This window comes from Podarcis erhardii, assembly GCF_964252035.2.
Source record: "Podarcis erhardii genome assembly, chromosome: 6".
In the NCBI taxonomy this organism is placed as follows: domain Eukaryota; kingdom Metazoa; phylum Chordata; class Lepidosauria; order Squamata; family Lacertidae; genus Podarcis; species Podarcis erhardii.
The window spans coordinates 62861382-62882515 of NC_138510.1; the positions used below are offsets into that span (position 1 = coordinate 62861382).

Here is a 21134-nt window from a genome sequence, read left to right on the forward strand (position 1 = left end):
CCATCACCAATAGTGAGATGGTTACTGAAGGCCCTTGATGGCTTTGGCTCAATGGAAGCTATGTACTGTCTCCTTTCTGCCCAAGCCAAGCCTCCTTAAGATCTTTGGGGGCAAAGATAGACTGAGCAGATGCCTGCCTCTGGGCTGGGAGCTAAGGTTGGATAGGCTTCCTCTCAATAACCCAGTAGAAGCCTTGATTATTGCTTTGTAGGTAAGGTTATCCACTTCTAAAACCTCTTAGCTCTCTCACTGCTGCTGACCCAGATGTAGGAAAGATAAAGGAGAAGACCAGCAAGACGTAGACTGGAGAACGCGAGCGAGAAGGGAGGGTGCGAGCGAGCGGAGCTGGTTTGTGTACTGATGTGTGTGAGTAATATATAAACAATTTAGTTTTGTCTCTCCGTAAGGAGCCTTCACTTTTTCCGTGCCATTCCCTTCAACAACATGTATGTATACAGTGGGAAAAGGGAGGTACAGAATGCTGCTGCTCCTTTTCCACTGCAGGAGTCCCAAAGCAAAGCCCGTTGAGTATAAGTGAAATCTAGACAGGCTCCTAATGAAATTTAGAATGAGAATTTTTTTAATAAAAAAAAAACCTTTTTGAAAAAGCTGCATTGCATTAAATGTATGGTATATGTAAACAATTACTTTATTTGGGGAAAGCCATGTTTGAAATGTGAAGCATAGCTATTTTAAATTCATACCACTTGCACTCAATGTCAGGCACTCTGGATGCAATATCCTATATATTTCCACAAAACACAAACATCTGTTTAATTTAATTATGGAAGCGTATGTGTTTTTAATGAAACTGCTGTGGTTTTTCCGTCTCTTATTACCATAATTCTTTTAATCCTTAATCTTCTCTTTTATATTACCTGTTCCGTATGTAGCTGCTTTTTTCACCTAAATATGCTCAGTCACTGATATTATACCGATGTGTCTAATCAATCTTTCTTAATTTTATTACAGCGGATATTCAACTCCTTTGTGTACACAGAAAAAATTTCAAATGGAGAAAGTGAAGTTCAGCAGGTAAGAATTGCTTTGCTGATCAGCATTATATGGCAGTAAAACTATAGTAGTAATCAACCTAAAATTTTATATCTACAGTACCTGGTTTCTGTTGTACGTTTGCTTTCGTATATGTCTAAAGTTATGATCTTTGTATTTAAGTAGGAGTTGAAGTTTGATATATTTTGGCACTGGCAGATTTTAGCGCAGCTTACTATTTCATGAATTGCATGGTTCCCCCCCTTTAAAAGAGATAATTGAGGTTTGACTGTCATTCTGCATCTCTCTCCCCCTTGATTCCTGTAGATGGCTGCATTCATACTAGACTAGGATTCTCTAGTAAAGTTTCTCTGAGTGGAGAAAACAGCATTCAAACCTCTTGAAGTGTAAATAAGACAAAACAAAACAAAGGCAGTTCATCTGGAAGCACTTTTGCTTGTCCTCTGCCTGCGGGGAGGAAAACAGATCAAAGGATGATGGAATGAGCAGGGCCATGTGGGCCCACAGAGAAGGACCATTTGGAAGCAAAAAGCCCGCAGAAGAAACAAAAAGAAGATGCAACTGCGTCAATTATCCCAGTGCTGATGATAAACACAAGGGGCGGGTTACATGGCCTTCTACACTGCACTGATTAGAGCTGGAAAGGAGGTCATTGGGCCCTCTGTTTTCTGAAATGCTTATAGAAAGGATTTAAACTCCCCTCGTCCCTGTATGTTCCAAAGCATGCTAGGGCTTGTTCTAGGGTGTGTACTCCTTTCATATAGCGCTCCAGCTAGGCCTCTTGGGCTGAAGTGTCAACCTATGTGAACCGAGTTTTCCCTAGAAAACTTGGAGCTCACATGCAGCTGCACATTGTGGGGAAACTATACTGATTGCAGACCAGCTGACATTCCAGTGTTTGTCTGCCACAATTGATCTTCTCACGATGAACTCTGGCAAGCTTCTCTGCAACCCCAGAGTTCCTCAGATAGAGAGCCACTGGCTTAGTGGCTATGGGGAAAAGAGTGGCGGAAGAAGAAGGCCCTTTCCTTCCTTTCCCCATGAGAAATCTCTCTTACGCATTAGCGTGAAGAGAAGAGAAGTGTTTTTAAAAGGGAAAATAGAGTTGATCGATCTTCCATTATTCTGTGGGGAAATGAAAGATGCTGCCACTTAATTCTCATTTGTGTCTGGAATAGAGGCTAGAATCTTAATCTAAAGCAAGCACCCTTCTTTTCATATCAGGTTAATTTCCAAACTAACAAAAACAACATTTAAAAGTTTTACCTCATTTCTCACCCCATATTTTACTGGTAATGTAAATTTAGTGTTTCTTTATTTAGTATGGTTTTATCCTACCCAACTCCTTTCTTTAAGGAGTTCAGGGCTGCGTGCATGGTTCTTCCCCACCCCCATTTTATTCTTAACACAACCTTGCAGAGTAGGCTAGGGTCAGATAAAGTATGAAGATAAAGCCCAAACAGCTTCATACCAGAGTAGAGATTTGTCTCTGGGTCTCCCTTGCCCTAGCTGGATCCTCTAACCACGCCTCCCTGGCTATGTAAATGTGGAATACGTGCCCCATTGTAATTGTTACTAAGGCACGATGAGACATATATTTGGTGGTGGGAGAAGTGGACAGTTGTCAGGCAAAACGCAGTACCTTTTCCATCCCTTTCACTCCTTAAGCCAGTGTGTTTCCAAAATTTGTGTTCCCAGAATCCCTCGGACGGTGTACTGAGAAGTTTCCAAGCATGCCTTTCCCAATTACCATTAGGCAACCAGACTGCTTTCTCAAAACATAATAAATGAACATAAAAAATGGAAATTGGCGGGGAAACACTTAAGTCTCCATAGTCATTCAGTGAGACAAGAATGTTGTCATACGTCTTTAAAAAAACACCTCACAAAGTTTTGAAGGGAGAGTTGTATGAAGCAGCTGTGTTGGAATTCATTTGTAGATTTGACACTATCAGACTTGAGCTGAATAGAGACAAACTGCTGCAGAAATTAATTGTCTCTGGCTAGGTGTTTGCATCTCAGTATCTTTTGCTCTCTGGATTAGATTGCATTCACATTTGTGCTTTGCGTAGTAATAGCACTTATCTGTCTTGTGCATTGCTTGCATTCTGCTCTCACTTTGCAGTGTGTATATTCACGTCAACTGAGGATAACCCCAAGTTTATAGAGGTGGGATTTGACCCCCAAGTTCATGACACAAAAATGTATTTTATCTTAATGGCACCAAAATTCTTTGTTGTTACATGCAGACTTAAAACAGAGTTTATTTAGTGATAGCCAATAAGTTCTAGTAGTACTGTCATAGGCCTGGAGAACAGAGTTCAAGTCTTCACAGTGCTCACTTGGGTGGACTCGCTAGGCCTCATCAGCTTCACATGTCATTTTGAGGCATTGCTTTCATATCAGGGTTCAAAATTAGCAGGCGCCAGGTGCATTTTGCACCTAAAGATTCTCCATTTGCGAGCACCTAAAAAGTCTGGGTGCCAGTTTTTGAGCCTGGCTGACACACAAGAATTACTGAAATGTATGTGCTTTGAAGCCTTGAAGTAATTGTTAAGGATAGAAAATATGGAGTTTAACAATAAAGGGTAGAGTGTTTTGAAAACTGGAGTATGGTACCGATACTTTTATTGTCAACATCAAATTAAACTTGTATTAACAAGTTTATCTTCAGAGTATCTGAAGAAGTGTGCATGCACAATAAAGTTCATACCAAGAACAAACTTAGTTGGTCTCTAAGGTGCTACTGGACAATTTTTTATATATTTGTATTGACAATTTCTGCTAAAAATGTGATATTAACAATGTGTCACTTAACGTTAATTGTGTATTAATTCATGCTTAACAAAATAATAAATTAAAATTGTTGCCAACCCCACCCCCTCCCAGTGGTGACTAGATATTCTGTTTTGGCGCCCACAACCCAGGTCCCAAAAGCCATTTGGCTCCTAGCTTTTCTAACCTAGCTTCTAACACTGCTTCATATGTACGCGTACCTGAAAGTCATTGAGGCTTACTTCTGAGTAGACATGTATAGAATTGTGCTTTAAATGGGATAAACACACGTGTCTGTCCCCAAGTTCCTGGGAGGAAAAGTATTTTCAGTCATCAAATGGGTGGTTTTGGCTGGCTGGCAGTGTAAGTAGTCGTGGCTGGAGACTTATTGAGTAATGCTTGCTGCTTATACCAGCCTTGTAAAAATCAGTTGTCTGACCAAATTTTAGAAACTGAAATAAGATACTGTCAGGGAGAGTTGACGTGACAATGATGATGATGATGATACAGTAATTGCAAGTACCCTCTCAGTTGCTTGGTTATAAAAACAGCTACCACCAATTTTTTATCTCCAGTGAGCTTCTTGTTCTCCTAGAATCATAGAATTGGAAGGGGCCTCAAAGGTCTCCTGGTGCAACCTTCTGCCACTGCAGCAAATCCTCTACAATGCCATCTCTAATTGGTGGCTATCTAGTCTCTGCTTAAACCTCTCATGCATCCATCACTTCTCAAGGCAGACCTGTTTGGATGCTGTTCCGCTCATAGCATCTGGATGGATGTTCCTCCTGTTGTTTAGTCTAAATCCCCTTTCTTGTTATTTGAACCCATCTCAGCATATTTAGTGTCAGAGGAAGCAGTTGATAATACCAGGTCATATGAACTGGCTATAAATGAGTGTTCACATATTCATTTTAATTAACAGGTTTATCACCTTGGCTTCCATTGCTGGCTAAGTGGCAGTGAGCTATGATAACTGATAACATGATAATTGATAATAGTGTCACGAAGAGTATCAAGATAATTGGTATACCCTTCAAGGAGTACACTGCTATCAGCCAAGTGCTGTGTATTACATTACCATTAGTCATGCTTAGGCTCATGTTGACATTGTTCAGTAGTTCTCCGAGTTCAGTAGTTCTTTAGTTAACCATTACTGTTCAGGGCAATATTCAATGTGAAGATTGGCTTTTGGAAGATACGGCTTAGAAATACTGGGCAACAGTTTTGAGTTCCAATATATATTTGACAAAAAAAATCGAGAAAAACATTGATAGATTAGTGTGGTACTGTGGGTAAAATATTTTTAGTGACTACAAGCTTGCTCCTTTTTTTTAAAAAAAAATCACAGATCCAAAACTGCTCTGCGGTAAAGTTCCTTTGTGGAAATACCAGAGAAGGTATCATTTATTTTCTGCTTTCTGCACACTTGATTTTTTACATTTCTCAATGAGCCTTTGGCAAACATACAAATTCTTTATACACCCATTTTTTGCAATAGGAACCCATTTTTCGGGTATGACAGTGTTTTAATCACGTGTGCAAGGCATTCCTGTGGTCCCGCTAAGATGGCAGCCACTATGTGGAACTTATACCAGTGTAACTAGCTGGTACCCTTTGTTGCTCAATCTAAAAACACAATAGCTACAGGGAGGGGGAGAGATGCAGTGTAACAACTGTGAAGATGATTTGAAAAGATCCCTAGCAATTCTGTCATCACCCACCAAATAAGCATCACTCCCAATAACACCCATGGGTTACCCATGTTTTGTGATGGCACAAACACTTCTCCTATGCACAAGCACAGCATCAATACCTTTTACAGAACAGGTGATGTCTCCTGTAGCTACAAGGTCTCTCTCAGGCTGTGCTCAGCTTGAACCCCTTTGAGGTGGTTTCTCCTCTGCTGCATTTCCAAGTTTATATATCCCACTGCTGTTCACAATCACCTGATTTCTTTCCCCAGTGTTGCAGAAGGTTTTATTTGTGCATTTGCTGTCTCCTGTGTGTGCTCTAAAGCCCCCTGATCTGTTCACACTACAATGGAATGACTGCTTCCATTTTCAAAGCACGTGGAACCTGGTGTGAGTGCATCAAAGATAAATATTTATCTAAAAGCAATAGAATGCAGATAGATTGCAGTTAACGTTGTGCGAACCTGTCTTAAAAAATGGTGGTGGGAGCATGCTAGAGGCGCAGCAAACAATGATGTGAAAACACCTTAAGGTAGGAGACCAAATTCCCAGGAAGCCTAAGTTGTAGCCTGCAAACAACCACTATTTTCCCAGAGAGAATACCAGGGCCACACAAGGAAAGGTTTAACAATCCCGGCAAGCTACATGGAAGTAGCTGGAATATTCTGAACAGAAAACCCATAGCTGACACTTGGAGGAATGTTTGAGGCCTGCGTATCTTAATATGAAAAAGCAAATGGAAAACAGTTAGTTGTCATTTGGTGTGGATTGCCTTCCGTGATTCACTTATCTTAGATACATTGAGCTGCTTTGTCAGTGGTATGTTCTCAAACCAGCCTGCTCTGGCGGGAACTGGTTGGAGTTGTAGCCCAGGACATCTGGAGGCCTCCATGTTTAGGGAGGCTAGCATAAACTAGCATGATAGCAATTGTCATTCCATTGGAGTACTCTGTCCTTGAAAAGTGACTAATGCTGGGCACTTCAAAGGATGTATTTAGGTAAGATGTTTACAAACTATGCTTCTGGGAAAGAGATGAATTCCCTAATCCCAAGCTATTATGTTTGGTTTCACCCTTTTGAGTAGATAGTCTATGAATTCAAGTTTATTGATCAAGTAGTCAGTTGACAAAGAGAATGGACAATAGGTCTATTCTGTTACTTAAAAACGGTATCCAGTGTGTGTTATTTCAGATTGAATTGTAACATTCCACATAACTAGTAGCCAGAATCTGACTGTGGAAACACATCATAGGATGCTCCATTGATTCTTATGAGAGATCATTTTCTTTACCCTGGCTCTGAATGGCACATTTAGCTGTGGTTGCAGGTGAGAAGGAGGTTTGAAGGGTATAGGATCAGTCCTCCTCCAACCTGTCCACTCCTCCAGTTTGTAGCTTTATGCCCGCAGAATGGCATTGGTGAAGCAGATATACTGGCATACTGCTCACACACCACAGTAGTGCTGATGTGACTTAATTTCTGCCAGTTTTACTTGGTTCTGCTGGTATAGCAGAGTTTCTACCATATCTTATAAGTCTTCAGTTGGTTGCATCTTAAGTTAGTTGAACTTCGGCCCTATTGAAATAATAATAAGAAGAGGAGTTTGGATTTGATATCCCGCTTTATCACTACCCTAAGGAGTCTCAAAGCTGCTAACAGTCTCCTTTCCCTTCCTCCCCCACAACAAACACTCTGTGAGGTGAGTGGGGCTGAGAGACTTCAAAGAAGTGTGACTGGCCCAAGGTCACCCAGCAGCTGCAGGTGGAGGAGCGGAGACATGAACCTGGTCCCCCAGATTACAAGTCTATCGCTCTTAACCACTACACCACACTGGCTTTTCACACTTAAGAAAAGCTTAGGTATGACTTGGTTCCCATTGAAACAAATGCAATTTAAGTACAGCTTTGTCTTCTGTCTTTCTGCTTTTATTGCTTAAGAGTTTTATTTAACAGTCAAACTTTTTTTAAAAAAATGTATTCAGATTGCCTTATAAGAATTTATCTACATGATAATGTGAAATAGTGATTTAAATTAAGCATTGATGAACTCAGTTGGTAGCAACTGGTGTGGGTTCTAATAAATTATTCTCACCTTGAATGAGGAGACTTAAGAGACTGGAAGCAGTATGGCAACAGTTCTGCCTAAACACAATAGGCAGACAGTTCAAAAGCATAGGTAGCTCCTCAAGTATGTGAATGAACAGTATATGACACGTGTAGAAGTGCATATTCCACAGATCAAAGTGGTCAAGTAGGCATGTATGAGACAAGGTGACCCTTCATATAAACTCTTCCTAAGTCGTTAAGGGCTTTACATGTTAATAGTAAAACTTTGAACTTGGTCAAGTAGCAAAATGGCTGCCAATGCAGAACTTTGACCAGAGATGCAATATGCTGATAGGATCTCACTCCTATCCGTGCAGAATGGTGCAGCATCATTATGTAAAGCAGTTTCTGGACCAACCACAGTGGAAGTTCACATAGAGTGTGTTGAGTAATCTAATTTTGAAGTTACCAGTGCCTGGACGACTGTGATCAAGCTACAGTGGTGCCTCGCAAGACGAAATTAATTCGTTCCACAAGTTTTTTCTTCTTGCGAGTTTTTCGTCTTGCGAAGCACGGTTTCCCATAGGAATGCATTGAAAATCAATTAATGCGTTCCTAGGGAGACCGCCTTCAGACCAGGTCCGGGGACAGTCTGTCCCCGGACCTCTTCTGAAGGCTGGCGGGGGAGGGGGAAGGACTTTTCTCCCCACCGCCAGCCTTCAGAACAGCCTTCTGAAGGCTGGCGGTGGGAAGAAAAGCCCTTCTCCCGCCGCCAGCCTTCAGAAGAGTTCCTGCAGGGCTGCCTAGGCTGCGGATAGCAGCCTGCTGCCCGGTGCGAGGGACGCTCTGAAGCAGAGCGCCCCTCGCGCGGGGCAGACATCTGCAGCTTGGGGAGCCCTGCAGGACTTCCCCGCAGGGCTCTCCAAGCTGCGAATAGCAGCCTGCTGCCCCGCGCGAGGGGCGCTCTGAAGCAGAGCGCCCCTCGCGCAGGACAGACATTCGCAGCTTGGGGAGCCCTGCAGGACTTCCCCGCAGGGCTCTCCAAGCTGCGGATAGCAGCCTGCTGCCCCGTGCGAGGGGCGCTCTGCAGACATCTGCAGCTTGGGGAGCCCTGCAGGACTTCCCCGCAGGGCTCTCCAAGCTGCGGATAGCAGCCTGCTGCCCCGCATGAGGGGTGCTCTTAAGCAGAGCGCCCCTCGCGCGGGGCAGACATTCAAAGCTTGGGGAGCCCTGCGGGGAACTCTTTTGAAGGCTGGAGGCGGGAGAAGGGCTTTTCTTCCCACCGCCAGCCTTCAGAACAGCCTTCTGAATGTTGGCGGTGGGGAGGAAGACCTTCCTCCCACCGCAAGTCTTCAAGACAGGTCCGGGAACAGAAGAGAAGCGCTGCGTGCCTTCCCCTCTGTTCCCGGACCTGTCCTGAAGGCTTGCGGCGGGAGGAGGGCTTTCCTCCCCACCGCCAACATTCAGAATGCTGTTCTGAATGTTGGCGGTGGGGAGGAAAAACCCTCCTCCCACCGCAAACCCCGGGAAGAGAGCAGAAGCTGCGCGCCTTCCCCTCTGTTCCCGGACCTGTCCTGAAGGCTTGCGGTGGGGGGTCCGGGAACAGAGGAGAAGGCGCAGTGCTTCTCCTCTCTTCCTGGGGCTTGCGGTGGGAGGAGGGTTTTTCCTCCCCACCGCCAACATTCAGAACAGCATTCTGAATGTTGGCGGTCGGGAGGAAAGCCCTCCTCCCGCCGCAAGCCTTCAGGACAGGTCCGGGAACAGAGGGGAAGGCGCGCAGCTTCTCCTCTGTTCCCGGGGCTTGCGGTGGGAGGAGGGTTTTTCCTCCCCACCGCCAACATTCAGAACAGCATTCTGAATGTTGGCGGTGGGGAGGAAAGCCCTCCTCCCGTCGCAAGCCTTCAGGACAGGTCCGGGAACAGAGGGGAAGGCACTCAGCGCTTCTCCTCTGTTCCCGGGGCTTGCGGTGGGAGGAGGGTTCCCCGCTGTCCCCGGAGATTTCGCTATGGGCTTTCGTCTTGCGAAGCAAGCCCATAGGGAAATTCGTCTTGCGAAGCCGCTAAAAAATCGGAAAACCCTTTCGTCTTGCGGGTTTTTCGTTTAGCGAGGCATTCGTCTTGCGGGGCACCACTGTATTCCAGAAGCAGTCACAGTTGATGTACTAGCCTAAGCTTGTAAAAGGCTGTCCTAGCCCCCAAGGCCACCTAGGTCTTCAGTGACAAAGTTGGTTTCAAGAGCACTCCCAGACTGCGAACTTGCTTCTTCACATCTGATTTCTGACACTAGGACCGTACAAGTCAAGGTTATTACTAGTAGTTATAATTTATGGTAAAGTCAGTCGTCCTCCTGGATCCAGGCGATGTTTCAAAAACAAAACAAACTATGTGTATCTGAAGAAGCGTGCATGCACACGAAAGCTCATACCTAGAACTAACTTAGTTGGTCTTTAAGGTGCTACTGGAAGGAATTTTTTGTTAAAACAAACTCTGTATTTGAATGTACGTCCCATGGAGACAAAATCCTATTGCCATAAAGAATGGCCCCAGGATTGCTGTCAATTTTGGTACAGTGACAAAATGTCACAGAATATACATTCTAGGAATTTAGTATTTAATTGAAGGACATTTTAAAAAAGACCTATAATAAATATGGTAAAATATGCTATGTGCATGAAAATAAACATTTAAATATCCTGACATACTTTTACCACTGTACATCCCACATCACATAGTGTAGCCAAGACAACCTTCGTGTTGAAAACTTTGTGTGAATTTGAGAGCTAAAAGGATTATTGTCAAAGTAACTGTAAAATCTAGGCCTTTTGAAACCATCTTGATTCTTTCAGAGACAGTCTCATCGGCTTTATTCGAAGGATAATGCCTTTCACTGCTATTTTCTGGGTGGTCTGCACACCACTTAAAATCATATGGGTTAAATTATACAATGGGTTTTAGAAGAAGGGGGTGGTGGTGGTGAGGTTTCTGGTAAAGCCTCCAATATATATTGCTTAAGCCATGGCCCTAGATGCATACATTAACTCTTACAATATATAAATAAATGTCTAAACATTCTAAGTATTGTGACGAATACTTAGCTGTCAGAGAAGATAGATGAGGCCCCTATAGAGTATAACTACCATGGATAAAAGCTCAGGATTGAAAAGAGCAAGAGAGTAAGTGAGCACTTCTGTTTTAATAATAACTTGGCTCTTTAGTGCTAATGAATCATGAGTACTGGAGGTTTATGTGTAGGGTAATATATACAAATGGATCGTATTAAAACAAATGCAGACAAATTGTAAGCAAACCTAATCCTCCATCAGCCATTCCTCTTATTGTTCATTAACTTCTTAACTGACACTTTAAAAGCATTTATTGCCAGTTTGTCAGCTGAGAGAATGTTTCTGGTAGGTTACTGATTTCATAATCATGTTTTTATAATGTAGAAAACGTACCAATTTTCTGCAACCCAAACAAGTGAAAAAATACAACTGTGGCTTAAAGTTAAAAAAAATGATTACTATGTTAAATTTTAATACTGTTTACTAAAACCTTAGACTTTATTCTTTAAAATTCAGAGTTGTCTGTCATTTGGAAGGGTATTTCCATCGAAGTCCTTCCCCCCCTTTAATAGTAGGGAGCAAAGTCAGTATTGTGGGAGAGATTTAAGGAATAATGATGGGCTTATCCAGTAATAGAAAGATTCTCTGAGAAATCATGTTTCTGCTGCCTAGAAAATATAATACAAAGCTTGAGAGATGGGGGAAAGAGTATTATTGGCAACATATATAAAATAAGTAATTATGAAACATTTTGTTATGATATATGATATGATGAGGTGCGAAGGACTTGAAGTCAGGAGTTAATTCTGCTTTTCAAAATACACAGCAGCAGCAGAACTATGTAATTAATATCCACTCTCCGACAGCCTTCATGAAAATAACCTTGATTTATTCTACTCCAGCTAAGACTCTTTTCATATTACCGTACTTCCAGTTCCTCTCTGCTTCTGCATCAGACCTTGATATGCTAGGGATGCTTTCTTCTCTGACAGTATTCCCACTCGGCTTCATGTTGATAAACTCTCTGAAACAATGTAAGGGGTCTTAAAAATGGAACCCTAGGCTCTAATACTTTGCCTTCTGTACCCCCAAGGCAGCATGTCTCCTGAAGGAATGACAGTCTGAATTGTGCTATCCAAATGTGGAGCATCGACAACATTTACAAGCCCCTGGTTAGGTGACTCAGGGAGACTGCAGCTCCACCTTGTCCTATAAATCTTCAGCTCTGGAGACAGTTTTTCAATCTGTGTAGCATCTCGCAGCAATAAGGCCCTGCTCACCACACTTACCCCACACTCTGCCTGTGGAATGTGACTGTTTACTTCCCTCAAGATGCGCTGCTTTCTTCTAACATTTGGCTCATAAGCTGTGGCCTCTGGAACTTCACTTTTTCCCTTGTCCTAGAGATTGCGCTGCTTGCTTCTAGCCCCATCACACTAATGGCTTTCTCACTCTTGACCTTTGGGGATCTGAACTTTTTACAACTTGCATTCCTGCTGCTCGGTGGACCCTGACATAAAGTTGTCTTCTGTCCCCAGCTGCTCCCCTTCACTTCCACTGTTGGAGCAAATACTCCTCTCAGTGGCGTGGACATTGTCTTGCTCTTGCTTCCTCTAAGAATTGCTCCTCAAAGAATCTCTCACTGTTGCTGCGGAATTTATCCTGACAATCACCTTTTCAGTATTTCCATTATATCTGCTGTCCCCAAATCTATTGAGGTTCCTTGAGGTTTTCGCCTTGGTTGTCTTCTAGTCTCTCTTTACCCACAGCTTTGAGTGCCATCTATTTGCTGATCATTTTAATCACTTCCGAGGTGACTGTTTAAAGATTCTTAAGCCAGCTTAGGACCTAGGTCAGCCTCCTGCCCTTTACACATTATCCACTATTGGGAGTTAGCTGGCATTGGTCTGTGAACTCCTTTCTTGCTACTTAACAGGTGGCTTTCAACCCAAAACTTATTTCTGCTGTTCCGTATGGACTAGTAGCAGGTCCCCCGCCTTTGAGCAAGGCTTTGTGGATGGCAAGAACTTCCTTTCAACTACAAAAAAGTCAACAAAGGATAGTTAAAGAAACCAATATAGTTCAGGAAAAGAAGGCACATTAAAAAGAGACATACAAGCATTCTAATTAATTACTATTAAAAGGGAATCAAAGCTACTATCTTAAAGCATACAAGAGAATAGTGACTTCACATGTAATTATATAGAACAAAAAAACCAACAACAATGATTCAAGATGGCGGCATGGCAGGGAACTGCATAAAGAGACTCAGCGTTGATCCTTCCACTTCCACTTTCGGGTCACCACGATGCATGAGTGCAGGGTCGCACATCAGTTGAACACATATAAATCGGTCATTGCCTGTAGTTTCAGATGGCCTTCGTTTGGTTTAAGCTGCAGAGGAAATAGTGTCTCTTTGGTGCAAAGTTATTCTGTAGGACGTTGCTAAATGTGCAGCCCCATTAAAAAAACCCAACATACACAAGTTCATCTGTTTGCTGAAGATTTGCTAGGATATGCAGGGAGAGATAACTGAGAGGGGCAACCTCTTTGATACATATTTCAGAAGTAGCTCTTAGTAATTTTACATGCAGCAACTTGTATAAGTCTGCTTGTGAGAAGGGTCAGGAAGTGTCACTGTTGTATAAACAAGCCACCAGTGCAGGCTTAACTGTAGCTCTAAGGAAGGTGTTAGCATTGTATCACATGGAAAGAAACAGCTGATAGATAGCAGGCATTCCCATAGATCTCCTGTTTGTAATTCAACCTGTCATCAGATAGGGGATGAGGCTGCTTCCTAAATCCAACTATGAGTTAAGAGATGATATCAGATACAGCTTGGCAATGGAACATACAAAATAGTTTCTGGAGAGGATATAATAAAATTTCTGTGATTGTAGCAAACTCCCTAGTTTGAATTATACAGGACAATGGCTAGCAGTATCAAGCCACTTAGGAAGCTATGGGTGACAATAGAGGATATGTTTATTAGAGTTTTGTGAATGACAAACCAGGACTATAGATTGGAAGGGTATGTTTGTCTCTTGTTGTGCTAAATTCTTTGCAGCTCTCCAAAGTCTGCTGTTTTAAAATAACAAATGAATTATTATTATTAATATTGTTGTTGTTGTTGTTGTTAATATTATTATTATTATTAGAATCATGCAGTTTTAACTCCTGCTACATCAAGTGTCATTATATAAGTGTTGGCTTAATTTATGCATGTTTTGAATACAATTTTATAGCATACAAATTTTACAGCTGGCATCAATAAAGCATGCTCTGAAGCGTTTTTTAATTCTCAACCAGTGAGGAGGCAAGGAGTGGGGTGGAGGAGAGAACATCAGAGAGAGTTTAGCATTAAAAGGAGCTTTTAAAGCTCAAGGGGTATATGCAAATGAGGAAGCTGTCTCTGAGGAAATGGAAAGATTCACTGATGTTATGAAGAAATATTGTCAATAGGACCAGCAGCATTTGATGTGCTTTTTACACATGGGTATAAATATGCAAACAGGTGTTATCCATGTTTGCATAGTAACCAAACTCTGGTTCCCAGATCCCATTGTTAGTGCAAGGGATAACAGCCATCTTGGCAGGAATGTGCCATGACTTAATATTTTGGGAGCAAGAAGGGGAAGGGGGAGAATAGAGGAGAGAGTAGGGATGGGAAAGCACTTTTGTTTGTTGGGCCATATCAAAAGATGGCCACCCCTCTGCTAATCCCTCGTGCCCATTTTAAGGGGTACACAAGGAGCTTAGTGCTCTGAATGCAGTGTTGCACCAGTCATATGCTGTAGCTTCTGCTTGAATCACATAAACTAGAGTAATGTGTTGCAGTGGGCTATTAAGTATATTGTTTGGTTTATTCTAATAATAATGCATGACAATACATGATTTGTATTGTCAAGAGGGCTAACAAATTTATCTCGCATGTATGCCAAGTTGGTGCTATCAGCCAGATCTACTAATATATATAACAATTTTCCTACTGAGAAAAACTGTTTCTGCAGCTTTGGTATTTTCCAATAAAATGTGGAGGATAGAATACTTTATATTTCATAGTGTAAAGGGGAAAAACTCACCCAAAAGCAATTGGTTTGTGGAGTGGAAAACAGAGAAACCTCCTCAGCATTACCTCCTCACTGACAATTGAGACCAATTTAATGGTGTTAGACTCATAGCTTAGTTGGGACTATTAGCAGTCCTCTGGTGTGTTAGTAATAAATCATTCTACAATGCCAATTAGGTATAATTCTACAAGTCATTTCATTTGAACAACATTCTGTTAAAAACTATGTTCCTTGGAGACCTGTAATTGAGCTGTAGTATTTGATGGAAACAATTGAGGCAAAGTCACTTCTCTTATCAGTGTAGGGCTCATTATTCATGTAAGGAAGTAAATCATGATGAAATGACCTGTTATTAATAGTTAGGAAGGACATTTGTCAGTCTCGGAGACTAATGAACAGGCCAATTATGTATTTCAGGAATCCATACACAAATTGAGTTGTGTTTTCAGGTTGTTCCTTTAGGTGGAATATTGTGTGTGTAAGTAAGGGGTGATTGAGGGTGTTGAAAGGCAGCCACTTAGACATTACTAATTAAAGAACTTTATCTGCCTCCGAAGGCAAGAATGCATTAAAATATGATATTGAACATTTTGCTGTGAGCTGTAAATTGTTAAAAGATTATTCTCTTTCTTGATTTAGCCTGCAAGCTGGAGGTAGCTTCTTGAAAGAATTATGAAGAAAACTTGAAATCTGCTATCTCTCACATACACATGTATACACAAATATACATATATAATTATGCACACACACAACCACGCACACGCAATATCTTGGGATTTCTGTTTCTGGTTCCTGTTTTTAACAGGTTGCTTACAGATGTGGCTCCATGTAAAACAGGATGTGTAAAAGGAAGCCAGCTAAAGAAGAGGCACATCCTGTTTTAGGGGTAAAGAGCTACTGTTTCCGTTTTGGCACAACAGCAGCTATTCCACTTATGCAGATGATGCTACTCTATGTGTCCCCTTACTGCAAATTAGCATAGGGGAATAGTGCTCTGGTTCATAGCACTGATGGCTGAGAAAAACACTATCTGGAGAATACACTGAGTGTCAAGCATGATAATAGAATTGTATTTAGCGTACTGCAAAACTACATTTACATACGGGTTTTCAATACGTATAGTAAAGACGTATTGAGAACATTTATACACACATCTGGTTTGGGGGCCCCCAGAATGTAACTCTTATTATATTTCTAAACTGTTTCATCACAGTTAATACGGCACTAGAAAAATGTGTAGGTTTTCAGCAAATCTCTATCATGCATCCTTCAAGGGACCATAACATATAGGTCTTCTAGATCAGTTTTTTCATTGTGGATGAGTGCATTTTTGGGACTCCGTAAATATGCCTGTGGAAAATTTCAATTTTATTACCACCATGACAAAAGGATATCTTATCAGCCTAAATTTACAATGCTACTAGAATACAATAGGTTAGCTTAACTACTGCTTTGTTCTGGCACATATATGGTGTTGGAGGTCAGATGAGAGCCATGCCACCCTCATGTACTACATTGGCCAAAATCAGTTAACCAGTTGTATATGTATTAATTGGAAGTTTAGTTCCTTTGATATCAGTATCGGGATGTTCGATTTTGATTAGTTTGATCTGGTTTTAGAGTTAAAGCTGAATTGAAAAATGTGCAGGTGGCCCCTCAGAAATGAAAACTCAATGCAGTGCAAAAAAATATGTATATTAAATGCTCTGTAGCAGATTGGGTTCCTTTAGCAGAAGCCAACACAATAACTCTTGGTAGCCCAGGGGAGCTTCCCTCCTTCTCTTCCTCCTGTGCTTCCACCATATTCACTCTGGAGCAGGCATAGGCAAAGTCTGCCCTCCAGATGTTTTTGGCCTACAATTCCTATGATCCCTAGCTAACAGGGCCAGTGGTCAGGGATGATGGGAATTGTAGTTCCAAAACATCTGGAGGGGAGACTTTGCCTATGCCTGCTCTGGAGTGTGAGGAGAAGTCCCAGGACAATGGGAGAGGGGAGGAGATGAGGCTCCTTCCATCAGGGAAGCAGAAATGTTTGTGTTAATGGAGCAATATCGTTAACACAACACTGAATATTCCCGCCCCCCGCCCCATATGTGTCGTCCCAGATTATTTCATCTTTTTCATAAATTGGCATTTGTCTTTAAACTGTTCATATTAACAGTAGCTGTTCATAATAGCAAAATAAAGAAGCATTTCTTCATGGTAAATATTGTGGGTGGGATCTTGGGTATGTTGCTTTCTTTTAGGCTTTTCTTTTGGGCATTTCATAACAAGTATACAGAATATATGCACACCCAAAAGCAACTTTGATTGACTGATTTATTTACTTTCTTTAAATTGTTTAGCTTGCAAAAAAGATCCGGGAAAAATTTAACCGGTACTTGGATGTGGTAAATCGGAACAAGCATGTGGTGGAAGCTTCATACACTGCTCATCTGACATCGCCTCTGACTGCAATTCAAGACTGCTGCACCATTCCACCGTCTATGATGGAGTAAGTATTCAATAGGATCCCAACTGAGAGTTGCCTTATTAATTGGGGTAAGCCCATTCGTCTGGGGACATCTTGACCTGGTCTTGGGGCAGGGCCCATGTGAGAGAGGCTTGGTGGAGCAGACGGTCTGAAATGGTTTCAAGTTGAACGCTGATCCCATGGGAATTATGGACATCTGGTTGTTCCGTGAAGGCAGTGTCAGTGAAACCTTTTCACTCCATGGACTGCATTCCTTTCTTCACAGCCTTCCAGTGTTGTGCAGAGTTAGAAGCAAAAAGTGGGTGGACTGTTACCTTCACACAGTAGGCGTGTTTCTATAGACACGTGTGCTTCTCTGTCCTCCATCTGTGAAAGAAATAAGCATTATCAGTGTTCATGGACATAATTCTACCCAGGCAGAAGCATGAAAAGAGGATATAGAGAAGGAGGCTCTAAGTCTTTGGCCTTGAATTTGCCCTGTTTTTGTGTGTGTGGCCTAGTTTAAATGGTACGTGTTGAATGATGTACTTGCATTATCAGGTCAGCTTTTAGCCAGTACATGAAAGTATAAGTATTTTCAGCCTAGTGCTTTGGTTTGGGAACTTGGTGCTACGTATTGAATTTTGCTAGTGTGCTGTTAGAAACAGAAAAAGTTTGTTGTAGTAAGGCATTACAGAAGGAAAATTGGCTAACGTGTCAGATTTCAAAATTGATTTATAAATATGAAAGACTTGTTTGGAAAACATGATTAATGCTGCTTTTTAAAAATATCGCCGGCCTGAAAGTTGAAAAGACTGCACATATTTGGACTGTATGTAAAGTGCTTTGATTGGCTGATCAATATTAATTAACAGACATAAAAGACTCTAAACAGATAATAAAAATGCATTACAGTATACGAAACAGGATCACTTCAGTTACATAATGCACATAAAATGATCTTTATTTATTCTCTACCTTTATTAAAGAGAGTTGGCTATGGAAATAGTGACCTTTGCTGCAATTGTGTCTTGCAAATAATTATTGAGAGTCCCAGTGAATACCGGGCAGTGGGAAGCAGGTTTACTAAAAACAGATGGCTTTTATATGGTCTTATAAAAGCATACTTCTGTTTAATAGCTCAGGACTTCCTGAATTACACTGATAAGGCATTTGTTGGAATACAGTTACAGATTTAGTGATAAGTACATTAGCTGTGTGTGGCTTTTAATTTTTAGAAGAATTAATTTTGTAGTGCAGTTCTGAGCGCATTCTCTGCCCATACCAACCTCACTTTGCCCAGCCTATTTTGAGCTAGGCTAGAAATAGCAGGGGGCTGTTCCTTATAGGAGTTACTATTTAAGTGTGTTTCCATACAGAGTACACTGGAAGCATTGAAAGGGGCTGTGCATTGATCACTGAATATAGTTAAGTTGTGAGTGGGCAGCTCACAAATACTGTGGGCACAAGCCATGAGTTCCAAATCAACAAAGGTGTGAAGAAGAAGCTGTTAGCCTTAACCACACTGCAGTCCTTTCTTTCACATACCACTGGATGAGCAGCTCCAGCACTTCTTCACAAAATCACAAAGAGCAGTGGAAGACAACACAGTTAAGGTTCCATTGTGGAACCATAAGGACATAAGAAGAGCCTGCTAGATCCAGCCAGTGGCCCATTTAGTCCAGCATATAGTGGCCAACCAGTGGCCTGTGGGGAATACTCTAGCATTCTCTCCTCTCCTCCCTCCTGTACTTAGTAACTGGACTAGAATGATTGCCACCTGGAAGGAAAGTTGCGTTAAACAGAGGATGTGACACAGGCATGGACAATGCTAAAGCAGTCAGAGATACTATACTTTTTGCTCTATAAGACTCACTTTTTCCCTCCTAAAAAGTAAGGGGAAATGTGTGTGCGTCTTATGGAGCGAATGCAGGCTGTGCAGCTATCCCAGAAGCCAGAACAGCAAGAGGGATCGCTGCTTTTACTGCTCAGCGATCCCTCTTGTTGTTCTGGCTTCTGAGATTCAGAATATTTTTTTCCTTGGTTTTCCTCCTCCAAAAACTAGGTGCGTCTTGTGGTCTGGTGTGTCTTATAGAGTGAAAAATACGGTACTTATAGAGGGCTGTTTTAGTCAGGTTTTATTATTCTAGCCTGAAGCTGAGTACAGCCAGAGTCCAGGAGCCCAGCAATCTATGGTTAATGTTAACTGGTTTGTCTGAAATCAGTCAACTTCGAACCAAGAGTTATGAAGCTGAGTTATTTCAATAAACCATAGTTAAGGTTAAACACCATTTAGGGTTTGAACAGAAGGCTAAATTGCAAGTAATCTAAACGAGAAGCAAACTGGAGAGAGGCGGAAACACATAAACCCAAGATTTGCACATCTTCCATCACGGTGAACCATGATTTATCTTGTTGACTAAACTCAACATTATTTGACTCAGTTTTTGTTCTCTGTGCCTTAATTGATTATGCTGGGTTTTTGTTTTTTTTAAAGAAATCCTTAAGGGACATTTTCTTTATCTCAGTACACTGAGAGAAATTCTTATCACTGTAACATATTACTTGACAAGTCTACCTTAGATTCATGAGTGTAATATTTACATGGGTAAACCAACAGATCTATTTTTGAAGATCATTTACTTCATGAATGCGATAATTGCTTCAGAAGTGGTCTGGCTCACCTTTTTAAAATAGCTGCTTAAATATTTGCTATTGCAGTTCAGCTTTATCACAGCCTTTTCTTCTGTTTACATGCCCTCTCATGGGCTGTTAAGTTGTGAGATAAGGAGATTCCCATTCTGATCTTTCAAGTTGCTGGTAGAGTTGTATTTTCAAGAATACGAAACTGGATTTGGACTCAGCTTAATGGAATTTTAACAGTGTGCAAAGATGGCTGTAGAGATCTGGAAGGACTGAGTCTTACAGTTTTGGAGTATGTGTATTATACAAACAGTTTCCTTAAGCACTCATTAGAAATTAGTATTTGATTTGTAGGAATCCAAGTATGGGATAGGCTAGGAAGAATCCTTCTAACACAAGTATTATCAGGGCATACAATGACAAAACTATTATTTCCGTCACAAATCGCTGCAGTGAGTTAAATTCTAGTATAATTAAGTGCTGAGAGAATAAAATAGAACCCTTCCCCATTATCATAAAATTCTGTCCTGAGTTCCTAGTTATTCTCACTATTAAAAAATAAATAAGCATTTAAGAAGCCTTTGAGATTATACTTAGCACCATTCATGTTAATATAACACCAGATAAACAACATTTGTTTCATCCAGACATATTGGAAAGTCTCCAGGTTAGTCAAATGGATAATGGTTTACTGTGTTTGCATTCCTTAAAAACAGGTGCATGCTTAAGTGATTCAGGATTAGAGCTCCATTATTAGTTCATTATAACTATTTTAAAATAAAAGCCATGTTTAATATTTCAGTACTGTACTGAAATATGCAGATAAAATATTAATTACAAGAATATGCCTTGCTGTTAAAAAACAACAACTAGTTTTAGCATTTTAAATAAAATTGTTAATTTTGAATTAGTTTGTAATGTAGCTGCATTTACCCCAGGGAAAACACCTTTATAGAAATTTAAACAAAGAATGGAAAAAAGGACAGGTCTTGTTACAACAACAGATGAGTGTCATTTTTATATACACATTCTCTTTCTTCACCCCCTATTTTCTAAAACTGAAACTGCATAGAAGAAGTTGATTTACTTTGTGAATAGAGGCTGAATGCAATCCAATTGGAGCTTACGTGAACACTGTTTTGATGTAAGATTCAAAGCTTCTGCAAATTTATTTTATCTTCTACATTTGCTGATCTTCTGCTTGTAAATCCTGTTGAAGGAGAATAAAAATGACTGCTGCCTGATGGGAATTAAATGTCTGAAGTTCAAAGCAGTTTGCACATCAGAGCAAACGTCAATCAAATGAACATCTTGCAAGCTAGGCAGGGAGCGAATTTCTCCATGGGGAAGAGATCAAAGTGGGAGTCACAGTTCTGTTTTCTC

At 41.2% G+C, this 21134-nt stretch overlaps 1 protein-coding gene across 1 annotated transcript in view; it reads left to right on the forward strand.

Moving 5' to 3' along the window:
• The window catches only part of CACHD1 (cache domain containing 1), a 123882-nt gene that overhangs the window by 43378 nt on the left and 59370 nt on the right, over positions 1–21134 (forward strand). Inside the window, exons 2-3 of the mRNA XM_081867132.1 lie at positions 973–1035; positions 17002–17150. Coding sequence (XP_081723258.1) covers positions 973–1035; positions 17002–17150 — 212 coding nt within the window. The remainder of the gene's footprint in view (positions 1–972; positions 1036–17001; positions 17151–21134) is intronic.